Source organism: Arachis stenosperma, chromosome 8 (assembly GCF_014773155.1).
Source record: "Arachis stenosperma cultivar V10309 chromosome 8, arast.V10309.gnm1.PFL2, whole genome shotgun sequence".
NCBI lineage: Eukaryota > Viridiplantae > Streptophyta > Magnoliopsida > Fabales > Fabaceae > Arachis > Arachis stenosperma.
This window is the reverse complement of record NC_080384.1, coordinates 25,134,894-25,147,162: the sequence shown is the minus strand read 5'-3', so window position 1 is coordinate 25,147,162 and position 12,269 is coordinate 25,134,894. Positions and strand designations below refer to the sequence as shown.

At 31.6% G+C, this 12,269-nt stretch overlaps 2 protein-coding genes across 3 annotated transcripts; one reads left to right on the top strand and one right to left on the bottom strand.

Annotated features, from left to right (window-relative positions):
* Positions 1-369: 369 nt before the first annotated feature.
* On the top strand, positions 370-1,759 carry LOC130944998 (probable peroxidase 26). The gene is made up of 4 exons (XM_057873631.1): positions 370-705; positions 785-967; positions 1,067-1,226; positions 1,317-1,759. Exons 1-4 carry the CDS (start codon positions 469-471, stop codon positions 1,748-1,750), a joined length of 1,014 nt encoding a protein of 337 aa, XP_057729614.1. The 5' UTR covers positions 370-468; the 3' UTR covers positions 1,751-1,759.
* A 266-nt stretch (positions 1,760-2,025) lies between these two features.
* LOC130944997 (uncharacterized) lies at positions 2,026-7,321 on the bottom strand. 2 transcript variants are annotated; one of them, XM_057873629.1, is made up of 11 exons: positions 6,684-7,321; positions 6,254-6,352; positions 6,021-6,124; positions 5,083-5,870; positions 4,833-4,955; positions 4,634-4,722; positions 4,348-4,548; positions 3,637-4,074; positions 3,362-3,445; positions 2,759-3,009; positions 2,026-2,257 (listed from the first exon to the last, which is right to left on the bottom strand). In XM_057873629.1, exons 1-10 carry the CDS (start codon positions 6,855-6,857, stop codon positions 2,968-2,970), a joined length of 2,142 nt encoding a protein of 713 aa, XP_057729612.1. In that variant the 5' UTR covers positions 6,858-7,321; the 3' UTR covers positions 2,026-2,257; positions 2,759-2,967. The 2 variants fall into 2 exon arrangements, with proteins under 2 accessions (XP_057729612.1, XP_057729613.1); XM_057873630.1 differs by having other exon boundaries at positions 2,031-2,253.
* Positions 7,322-12,269: the final 4,948 nt, after the last annotated feature.

Genomic DNA, 12,269 nt, shown 5'->3' with positions numbered 1-12,269 from the left:
TGGTTTTTGTAGAAATACATTATCGATGTGCAGAAATTATTGGATCACAAAAAAAGTTTAGTGTTTCTCGTAGTTAGGGAGGGAATTGAAATTTGAAAAAGGGAACCCAAAATCCCAAGTAGAGATCACATGAGAGCACGTTGCTTAATACAAACTATCATGGCTTGTGAATGAAGCATAATAACTCACAAATGCACCTTGGTGCATGTGAACAGCTCCATGCCTCACTCCTCAGCCACACGCTGCCCGTAATCCTTGGAATAATATTCTTCTACACCTTCAAACTTGAGTTGATAGATTAGAGAGCACAATGTGAATTAATAAATAAACTCTCTTCTCTCTTCCATTCTTTGGAAGTTGTCGGTTATGCCAACAGGACAATGTGTGTTTACTATATAAGGTAAACGTTGTTGGAAGTACTAGACACATAACAAGCTATTAAGGTTACTCTTAGTTGCATAACCCAAAATGAGGAGAATGAAGTGCATGGCTTTGCCCTTAGTAGCACTTGCATTGTTGAGTTTGTTTCTCATAGCAGATGCAGCTGGTGCACCTCCAAAGCCCAGGTTGCAGTGGCATCACTACAGGAACTCGTGTCGTTATGCCGAGGTGTACGTCCGCCACGAAGTTGAGTTGTTTTGGAAGAAAGATAAAAGCATTGCTCCGAAGCTTGCTCGCTTGGTTTATTCAGATTGTTTTGTCCATGTATGTCCTATTTCCTTCTCTCTTTATCCAAATCATCTTTGTTGTTCTAAACTTACCAAGTCACATTGTTGTTGACTAGGGTTGTGATGCGTCGATATTGCTTGACGAAGGAGCCAATCCGGAGAAGAAGGCGCTACAGAACCAGGGGCTTGGAGGTTTCACATTGATTGACAAGATCAAAACAGTGCTGGATTCGCGATGCCCCGGAGTTGTCTCTTGTGCTGATATACTCCAACTTGCTGCTAGGGATGCTCTGAAACTGGTAACTCTTTTCAACACCCACTTTGTATATTGGAATGGATGAAAAACTAACACAATAGGGGGGCATAAAAGTAATCAACTTGAGGGTTGATGTGAACAGGCAGGTGCACCAGGTTATCCAGTTTTCACAGGAAGAAGGGATGGCCCGAAATCAGATGCTGCATCAGTAGACCTACCATCACCATCCATCACATGGCAACAAGCTCTATCATACTTCCAATCAAAGGGGTTGGATGTACTAGACATGACCACACTCCTAGGTAAGACAAGCTCACAATACACAACAAAAATAACATCCTGATAACTGTGTTCTTATTATGAATGTGTGTGTTGTTTTGTTATCAACACAGGTGCACACTCAATGGGAAAAACACATTGTAGATATGTTGTTGATAGGCTGTACAACTACAATGGTAGTGGAAAGCCAGACCCAAGCATGAATGCTACTCTTCTTAACACCTTGAGAAATCTATGTCCACCTAGAAAGAAGGGAGAACATGACCCATCGGTGTATCTAGACCCAGAATCTGGACCCCATTACAGCTTCTCAGAATCATACTACAAGAGGATCTTAAGGCATGAAGCTGTCCTGGAAATTGATCAACAATTACTGTATGGTAATGACACTATACAGATCACTGAGGAATTTGCTGCGGGATTTGAAGATTTTCGGAGAGCTTTTGCCGAATCAATGTACAAGATGGGGAACATCAATGTTTTAACAGGAAACCAAGGAGAGATACGCCAAAATTGTCGATATACAAACAAGGCCAAAAGCAAATGAGTGCAAAGTGATATCTTGTGCTGTTGATCAAGGCTTGCCCAGTTCTAAATTTAAACATAATTGTTGTGTTCTCAAGGTAAAGAATAAAACATGAATAAGTAAATGAATTCCAACAGTTCAAGAGAAGTCACTTGAGAGAAAAAAAAGTTCTCTGTAGCATGTATGAATAATTTCTTCTGCCAATATAACCATTCCAGTTGTTATCATTAACAACAATGATCTCATCCTTACAAAACCCCTCCCCCCTTTCCTCTCTCTCTCTCTCTCTCTCTCTTTACATCTATTGTATGCTTGTGTGCTTTTTCTAAACTTGTTACACCCCCTATATCTATGGCAATAACAGAAACATGTATGATTTTTTTTTTTTTCAAATGTAAGAGCTCAACCAAAAGGTTAAAGAAAGAAAATTTGTTCACATAACATATGCAAGTATTCAACACTGCAAATTGATCAGACCCGGGTGCAACCAGAGTGATGAAAAATCCCCTCCTTCAATCTTCACACTGGCTACATGAAGAGGAAAGAGAAAGAATATAACATAAGCAATGGAAAGAAATATTTAATATGATATTCCTAACAGGAAAACAATCATATTCCTCACATAACATACTTCTCACTAAAGAAAAAGGGGGTTACTCAGGGATTTTTTAAATTAAAGAAAAAATGAGGTGGGAGGATATGCTGTTTCGAATCTATTTAATATTTGTAAACAAAATCTCTAATAAATTGCAAAGCTCGCAGATTCTGCCCTCCAAAAACATTACATTGGTTTCAAAATCTCATCAGCACTACTGATGAAGTTAGTGAATCGTCCAATTTGGATATTCTCTGGTACTCTTGGTGACTGGATATTGTTTAACTCAGCAACTTAATGTGCATAATTCTGAGAAAAATCAGTGTTTTTCCGATACGATAGAAAACTGTACAAATTCCTTATTGGAGTAGATAAACTAAATTCCTAGAATCCCTTATGCAAACAAAATATAAGGCAGAACAAAGTGAAATTACCTTGTAAAAAAGAGTAGATTATAAAGGTACAACAGCTGGATCAGCCTCCAAAAGCAAAGGCACTTTACACTAAAACGTTTCCCATCCAAAGTGGATAAGTAATGCCTAACAAAAACATTATACTCCGATTTGAAAAAGCAGAGTCATTAAAATGATGCTCTGCGATTCAGTGCTTTCGCTGCAAGGATGTATTTTGAAATGATATTACCCTAGTCCTCTTTCTCTGGAACATACTTCCTTTTCCTGATAACCTGCCAAAGGATGAGACTTTAATATCAGCATCAAGGAATGATAAACTCATAGAGTTGTGTATTTGGTGAAAGCATCACTCAAAACCCACTGCACAGAACTATAACAGAAGAAAGATTATTTGAATTTAAATTTCCCCTTGCATATGAAACATCATAAGGAAACAAGAATTAGATCTTTTAAGCATTCTGTTATCCATCTGCTTCATTAGAATGAAATAAAGATGAAAAACACATTGCTGCCGTACTAAAACAAATTGTTTGATCAATAAAAATACTTTTTTTTAAAAAAAGCATATCAAACATTCACCAAACCAAAAAATAATGGAAAGTTTGCAAATATTAGGACTCTCACCTTGTTTAAATATTTCTTTCGGAGCTTAATTGCTGTAGTTATGCATCTTTTTACATTGATCTTCAACATGTTGTCATTGAATATCTGTAAATGGAACATAAAATTAGAAAGACAACATAATTCACACGAAGCAAACAGAATAAGGTAACCAAACATAGACATTATTAACATAGAAAGCACAAATAATGCAACAGCATTTTAGTTATTCCACTAAAATACTAATATGATGTTCATAACAGCAAAACAATTGGAAAAAAAAAAATCAGTGGACCTGCCTTTATCATATCATCAAAGGAGTGGGTTTCTCGAATGATCTTCTGGCGGTTTGAAACAAGAATTGCTGCAACGCAGAATATAGACAACTCATCATTTCCTCTCCTTTTTGAGGAAATAGTGCCCATTTGAACTCCATGACGACTTGGCCAAATAGACCTCGCCAAACCACAAAAGGCATAAGATGATAGTGACTTTAATTTGACATCAGATACAGAGTGATCAGTATTCACATGATTGGACTGCAGGCTGGCATTTTTGCTATGATTTTGATTGTGCTTAGATTGAGAACCACTCTTCACGCTACCATCACCAGGAACTGCACTTTCTTCTCTCATATCATGAATTGAGTCTCTGGGTAGATGTACATCCAATGCTTTCAGACATTTCTCTTTTAAATCATATGCCAAGGATTCCTCAAAGTCAGCTGCCCACATCATCTGTCATTATGCCAGAGCACTGAGACTATGTTTTGACAAACTATACCAATAATGTATCAAAAGGATTTATTATAGCAAATAATCTAAAACTAGGATCATATTTCACTTATTTCCAACATCACCAACCGTATCTCCCCACGCAGAGGTGGACAAAGAAGAAAAGTGTTACTCAAAGATTAAACTTTAAGGCTTACATTTTAATTGATTTGTAAGAACTTGAAAACAAATAATGGGATTCTCAGGTGGAGAGAACTGGAAGCATAAAGCACCAACCTCCCACATTGAAAGAGACTCGGTAAAGGACAACTCCCTCCGGAAAAGAACTAGCAACATACGGAACGCAAAATGAAGGCTTTCAGCACCAATTTTTGCCAGGTGCGCAAACATTTCCTTGTCTGTCATTTCAAGGATATGCCATATTGCACGTAACTGCTTCATCACCCTAGTTGGCCCTTCCATTTGAAAATTTTCTCTCTGGATTTATGTGAAAGGAAGCAAGTTAGCCACTGAAAATAAAACTATGGTAACTTTGTTGAATCTAAGCTAAATTTGATAATACCATTCTCCTTAAAAGCATCTCAAAACACCAAAATGCATCTGCATTATCCTCAAAGATAACGACAAAAGGCGACAGCAAATCACTCATACCTGAAATCCAGTGTCAGTGAAAAGAATGTAAGTTTTGGTTTCCAAGGTCAGTGTAACTTAGAGAGAATAGATTCATAATCATGAAAAAATTCCCAGGAAAAAAACACAACCTTGACAATACCCTGTTGCAGGATCAACCCAGGCATAAACAGCAAGAATATCAGACATCCTAGCTAAATTTCTCCTGTCCTCATAAAATTCAAGGTGGCTATCTGTCCTCACAACATCAACAACTGGAAAGGAACAATCTCATTAACTAGAAAGAAGAGCAGTTTTAACATATGATGTCATCAAGAAGAAAACCAATGTCATCTCAAACTAAAGGGAAGACAGGGGAGCCACAACATAAAAGATAGATACCTATCCTGTGCAAGGTCCAAAGCCACTCTGATACCTTGTCTTCATTGGCAGACCATCCCTGAGCAATTGAGGTGTTTATAATTGCTGGCTGTGGTACATCTGATATTTTTAGTTGATTAATCATCCCCGATTCATAAACTGGATTGGAGGACAGAAATTCTGGTTCATCATCTTCAAGTGAAGCAATCTCAATTTCAGAGTCCACAGCATGCAAGGTAGAAAGTGGTTGTTGACCATTTGATTCAATAACTAAGTCTTCATTGTTGCTTATTTGAAAACTGTGCATTCTGCCACCTTCAAAACTTAATTTATGTTGTGCAGAAAATTTGTCTCCATGCTCAATGCCTGACCATTCATCTTTACCACTCTTTTCAAACAGATTAGTGACAGGTAACGGAGGGAAATCAAAACAACTGTCAATCTCATAATGTGATGCATCCGATTCTCTTCCAAAATTTGGGGAACTGCAGTTCTGTTGAACAGAAGAATTATATGTTGCAGTATCTGTGCTTGTTCTCAAACCAACTAGTTCAACACAATTATTGGAGCTCTCCTGTTGGCTTGCATTTGCTGCCTCTGTACAAGTAATGCTCCCATCACTATGTTTTCCTACTTCAATATTATTATTGTTAGAAGTCAATCTTCCTATTTTAGCTTGTGGTTGCCGATCATCTCTAGAAGAAGTCCTCATATCCATAACTTTGGATCCGACAACATATGCCAAAGAACCAGTTCCAACACTTGAATGCATCGCTTGGCATTGTTTAATCAAGTCCCTATAATGTTCCCTGTAAGGAAAGACCATCAGAAATGTCCATAGTAATAATATTAATAATTATATATTCAAAAACTCAGAAAGATGCTACACTGAATGAAACAAGATCAATTTAACATCCAGCAACTGACGAAAAAAATGAGGAGAGTAGATGGACCCTAACCTCCTAGCTGCTCTCAAACTTCTCCGATACTCGGTAGTGCTGCTCAGTGCATAACAACCAAGTAAAAACTCCCAGACTTCAGGTCGTATCGATGGATCTACACCCTAATGTAAATAAGGGATTAAGCAAATGAAACACATTACAAAGATCAGTATATGATTATGATGTCGAAATACAAGAAAAAGAAGAAAAAGAGGGCATGGGGAGCGAGCCATGAATAGGTAACGACATACCCCAAGCACAATCAGCTTTAGTGCCTTCTGGAATCCAAACAGTTTCCCTTCACTATCAAACATAGCTTGCCATTTGTCTGGCTTAAGAACTCTGTGTGCCTGCTTCATATCAAACAATAGACCTTATAACAAGAACAAGACTTCTTTTTTTCTACAGTAAACAACAATATCTCCTGAATGCTGAGCAGTTCAAATGAGAAACCAAGAGGAATCTCCACTAATACATGTTTAGTTTACATAATAATAATGCTGAAAGTAGCTAATAGTGCGATCATATAGAGAGATAATCTAAAGAGGTTCTAAAATCTCAATATGCATTTCACTGAATCCACAACACAACAGTTCACAGTTGAATTGAAAAACATGCAGGATTCTTCAACAATTATAACAATGGAAATCAACATAAACAGCATAAATTGAAAGAACAAACCTTTACAGGGGAGTGAGATAGGCATGGATCCCCAATGTCCCGAACGATGGAACTCACTTTCCTCAAATTCACACTGCCAGCTCTTCCGCCGCAACTCCATTGCCTCTCTTCTCCACACATCACACTCTTCTCCCTCTCTTCCCTCTTACCCTCCTCCCCAAGCTCCACCACCATCACCGCGCTCAACTACTAACTAAGATAAAAATAAAATAAAAATTTAAAAAGACAAAAACTTCATGCACGTTTCGTTCTTTTTTTTTTTTTGTCTTCTTCCTTTTTTATGATGTCAAGACAAATGGTGAAAGCGAACGCAGAATAATTCGTGCTTTGCACAGAGAGAACGCGAGATATAGTTGCCGATTTCTCGGTTCTCGACAATTAGATGAAACAGGGAGGGGGAAAATGGCGAAAACACGAGAAATTCAAAAAATTGAGGAACCTGTTTCAAAAATTGCAAATTAGAAATTAGAATCGAAATGGGAAGAGAAGGATGCGTTGCGATCTATGCTATTGAGAGAGAGAGTGAATGAGAGAGAGAAATAAAAGAAAAAAGGAGGGAAAGGGTTTTTCGGGTTGAGGTAGCGGTGGAGCTCCACGGTGGCTCCGTCGCCATTATTCGCTCTCCAAATAACAATGAGAAAGACCGTTTCTTAATTTCTTATTATTTTTTCTTTTTATTTTTAATTATCTTGATAATGAAAAATTGCTTTGATTGAATGTTACTGCAACGAAAGCGAAATAAGAGTTTCTTCTAGAAGGTCAATATTATCATTAACCATTTTGCCATGCTTAATTAATTTCATCTGTCCTATTGTTTTTTACTAATTCATATTTTATTGTTAACGTGATTCTGCTTAGATACATATATAGTCCGTAATCAAGGCCACAAATCTTTTCCCAAAGATATCATAATCATAATCATTAAAAATATCTTGTGCCAAGTGAAGATAATAATAAAAAATTATTTAATATAGCAAGTATTTATGTTTTGGTCAACTAAATCTAATATGTTGTTTTCGATTTTGAATCAACAATGGGAGTGGATCCTCTCCAGTGAAAAAAAAATTGGATGGTATCCAGTGTTCAATCTAACTATTCATTGCATTCTCTCTCTTATTTATATCTGGTCTCACTCATAGAGTCAAAGGTGATAGATCACACTGAATTCTATCAATTGTTAAAAAAACTGGAGAGGATCTTTTTCCATCAACAATGTACACAATTTAATGATAATAATAAGAATTTAATTTTGATATATTAATTGTATAAAAAATTTTATATTATTATTTAATTATATTTATATATTTAAATCATTTTTAATTAACAAATTTGAAAATTAGTTACATGATTATACACCATTAATTATCTCTTATTATAAAACTTAGCATGAAAATTAATTTGTAATAATAATATACAAAGAAAGTATAATGAATTAATTGTTAGTTTGATTATACTACTTATACATTAATATTAATTATTAGTATAAAAAATATTAAAATATAAATATACATTAAAAATAAATTAAATTACATATATATTTATAAATAAATATATTAGTAACTAATTTTAATATAAAAATTTTTTTTTGTTAAATTACAGAATTAAAAATTTATCCTAAGATTTAAAATTTAAAATAAATAAAATAATTTTAAAAGAGTTGACTAATCTTGACTAAAAAATTAGTTTTCTAATACTACTCTAATATAATTCCTCATGCTCATAAATTTCGCATCAAATAATTATAGAAAATCAACATTATAACCATCAATTTTAGTTAATATTATAACAAATTATTAAACAAATTCAATATAAAATTTACTAAAATTAAACTTTCGTTAAGTTTAAATTTAAAATGTTTTTATTTTTTTAAAATTTTTTATTTTTTTCAAATATTAATTATACAATATTTGCTCGAAAGAATTTCTCCATGGCATACATAAACCATATACAGAGTCAAGACTTAGTCAATGTCGATGCGACCAATAATCCAATAATAATCAATAATAACTAATTTAGATTTTGTCGAATTATTATTTCACTCCTTTGTTTAAATAAATATTAAAATTTAAATTTTGTCTTGTTTATGACTTTATGTAATAAAGCTTAAATTCACAACGAATTAATCATTGACTTATCTTATTAAATTAGAAGATATTATAAATAATTACTATAAAAAAAATAAAAATCAATAATATGATTAAAAATATAAAAAAAACTAATATTGTGGATAACTACTAATTTAAATAATATGATTCACCTAAATTTTTTATTTTTATTGTTTTGAATATTTTTTTTAGGTTTTAGATGATTTTTTAATAATTTTAGATGTGTTTTTTTAGTTTCATTTTTTAAAATATTTTGTTAGAGGTATCATTTTGTTAGATTTTGAAATTAGAAAAAAAATTAAATATTTTATTTTTGTTAGGTTGGATATTTTTTTGTTACGTTTTATATATTTTTTATTCAAAAATTTTAAAATAATTTTATAATAATTTTAGATGTTTGTTATTGTTTGGTTTTATATTTTTTATTTTGAATAATTTTTCATTAAGTTTTAAATTTTTTTTATGATAATTTAAATTAGAAATATTTTATGAATATCTTATTTTTGTTAAATTTTAAATATTTTTTGTTATGTTTTGGACCGCGACTTCTTACTTGAGTATAGAAAGACTATGACATTTAAGTTATAACTCATTGACAAATAAAATTATAGGTTAGTTTAAATAAATAAATAAATAAATCACATTTTGAACATAAAATATTTATTAAATAATAATAATACATAAATAATATAAAAATATATAACAAATTGAACATATTATAAGTATAATTATAAATATAATAATAAAATAATAATATTATAACATATTGTGTGGTTTGGATTGGATTGGATCGATTATAAAAAATAGATACGAAATTCGATCTGATCCAATGGTTTGTAACAAAAAATAATCCAATTAAATCTAAATTAATACAATTTTAATCGATTTTTTATTTGAATTAAATTAAATGAACAATTTAATTTAAATCGATTTAAATTTAAACATCCTAATACATACATATATAATCCTTTTTTCACTCATAATTACGTAAAGTAGGGCTGTCAAATAGGTTAGTCCGACCCATTTAGGCCCAACCCGTTAAACTCGTGGGTTAAATAGGCTGGCCCATTTAAACCCGTTTTATTCGCTTATTTTATTTTTTAAAAATATTTTGACAAAAAATATCATTTTTATGGCAAAAACTATTAAAAAATAATATTTTTTAGTTTATGGGTCGAATTTTCGGGTCATATCGAAAAAATATTGACTAAAAGTGTTATTTTTTTTATAAATGTAAAAAAAATAAACGGACAATCTGTTTAACCCGCAAACTAGACCTTTAACTGATTTTTTTTTTTTGAATTAATCGAGTTCAACCTGTTTAGCCTTAAATTTAATCGAACTTAATTTTAAAGGCAAAATTTACCTATTTAAATAAGTAAACAGACTGACTTAATAAATTTAACCCATTTTAACGCGTAAAGTGACATAAGTCCTCCCCAATTATGATGGTGATTTTCTTTAACACATAGTAGTAAAATAAAAGCTAGGAACTGCAAGGAATTCTGTTAAAGAAATTCCATAGGATACTACTCCGTTCAATATTTATTATGTGTACTTTTTACTCCAATTGTTTCCGCAAATCGTGGTGGAAGATCGAACAGTTTCAAAGACACCACCATTTGCATCATCAATTCAGATTGACCACAACATTATCCCTTTTAATTTCTGCATAGAATTTATAGTAGTGTCCTTCACCCTTTACGTGAGAACCAACCTTGTGCCATTTAGGACCTTTGACTCGCTAGCTAGCTGTGTCACATAGTCTGTGCATATAAGCTTGCATTTATTTACGCATATAAGACATTAAGATATAAATATAAAAATATAAAATTATGTTTGATAAATGAAACATAAAAATATTATACTAAAAATATTAAATTAATATATTTTGTATTCATGTGACAATAAAGATATAGAAATATTAATAAAAAATATAATTTATTATTATTATTATTATTTTTATAATTATATATTTTTTTAAATTTTTTAAATAAAAAATAAATTAAAATCACTAAATAAAATACAATAATACTATTTTTTATGTCACTGTTTTTGTATCTTATTTTAAGTGTCGTATATTTTTCTTAGAATCAAGTGATCCCTTGTCCTATCATTTTTTATATATTTATATATGTACATTGTACAAGACTACAAGTTAGGTTAGGTAAATAATTATTTCGAAGACCCTGTTTATTTGTTTGTTGAACTAGAAAATGTACTCTATTTTGTACAGTTGTTTTGACCAATCTGTGTTTTATTTTCTTGCTTCCTGTTCCTGTTGCCACTGTCACACATAGGGTTCCATAATTAACAGTTGCTCGTATATATGAATATGATTCTATCTGGTCACTATTTCAGAGCCTTCATACTTCACTTTGCTAAGTTTAAATTGATTACAAATATTTGGCCTTTCTTTTAACCAAAAGAAAATTATATGGTACAGATCTAAATCTATACAGATTTAAAGATATAATGATGTGGTAAAATCTAAACCACACTTTTTCACTCAAAACCATAACTCTTCACAAAGAAAAGCGTCACCTAATGGAAAAAAGTAAATTAGAAGATTTAAGAGAAAAAATAATTAAGTTATCAAAATTAATAGATCAAAAATTAATGATTTTAACTAATGTTAATTGTAATGACACCGAATTCTTAAAATCAATACAAAATGATTTTTCTCAAAATCTTTATTTTACTATAAGTTTTATTGAAGGACTTCAAAAACCTGAAAAAACTTATTTTTCACACGGAATTTCTAAAAAATGTTACCATGGAAATAATTCCCCACATCTTTATCATACCTTCAACCCACAATTAAATTCTATAGTAGATATGCTTGAAAAAATATTAGTATCCATAAAATTTCAAAGGGATAAGGAAAAAGAGAATCTCAAAGAAGAAAAATTTCAAAATATAATCAACATAACAGATCTAAAAGTAAAACCACCATTGAAATTATGAATATTGAAGAAAAATTAGAAGAAGTTACAATGCTTTTTAAACAATTAAAAATGGCTCAAGAAAATAATATTATGGAACATGGTTTTCAAATAGAAGAAGAGTTAGTTAATTCTGAAAATATAGAAAATGAAGAACACATTCTAGATTATTCAAGTGACGAAGAACCAGCAATTCCAATACAAGTAAAAAATGAAGCTGGAACATCTAAGGATAATCAATCTCAATTTAAATGGGAAACAGGTTTTGATAATTATGCTTTCAAAAAAGGGTTTATAAATAAAGATTCAAAATATACAAAAATACCATCAAAATACGTTCCTAAAATCCAGGAAATGGAAGGAGAAAGAATGCTTGACTTAGACTGTAAAAAGAATGAAAATGAAATTTTCGAAAATTGGTTGAATTCCTTTTTATTAGAAGCCTTTACTAATCCAAAACTTAGTGAATTGTCTGGAAGAAATATTTGGAATTACATAGGGTTTCATACTAAAGGATCTATAAGAGATTATATGAC

Coding starts and splice junctions, on each gene's coding strand:
- LOC130944998 (XM_057873631.1), top strand. CDS start 469: ATGAGGAGAATGAAGTGCATGGCTTTGCCCTTAGTAGCACTTGCATTG. Junction 968..1,066: donor CTAGGGATGCTCTGAAACTG/GTAACTCTTTTC, acceptor TGATGTGAACAG/GCAGGTGCACCAGGTTATCC. Junction 1,227..1,316: donor AGACATGACCACACTCCTAG/GTAAGACAAGCT, acceptor TTATCAACACAG/GTGCACACTCAATGGGAAAA.
- LOC130944997 (XM_057873629.1), bottom strand. CDS start 6,857: ATGGTGGTGGAGCTTGGGGAGGAGGGTAAGAGGGAAGAGAGGGAGAAG. Junction 5,871..6,020: donor AGTTTGAGAGCAGCTAGGAG/GTTAGGGTCCAT, acceptor CTTTCCTTACAG/GGAACATTATAGGGACTTGA. Junction 3,446..3,636: donor CCTTTGATGATATGATAAAG/GCAGGTCCACTG, acceptor TTCCATTTACAG/ATATTCAATGACAACATGTT.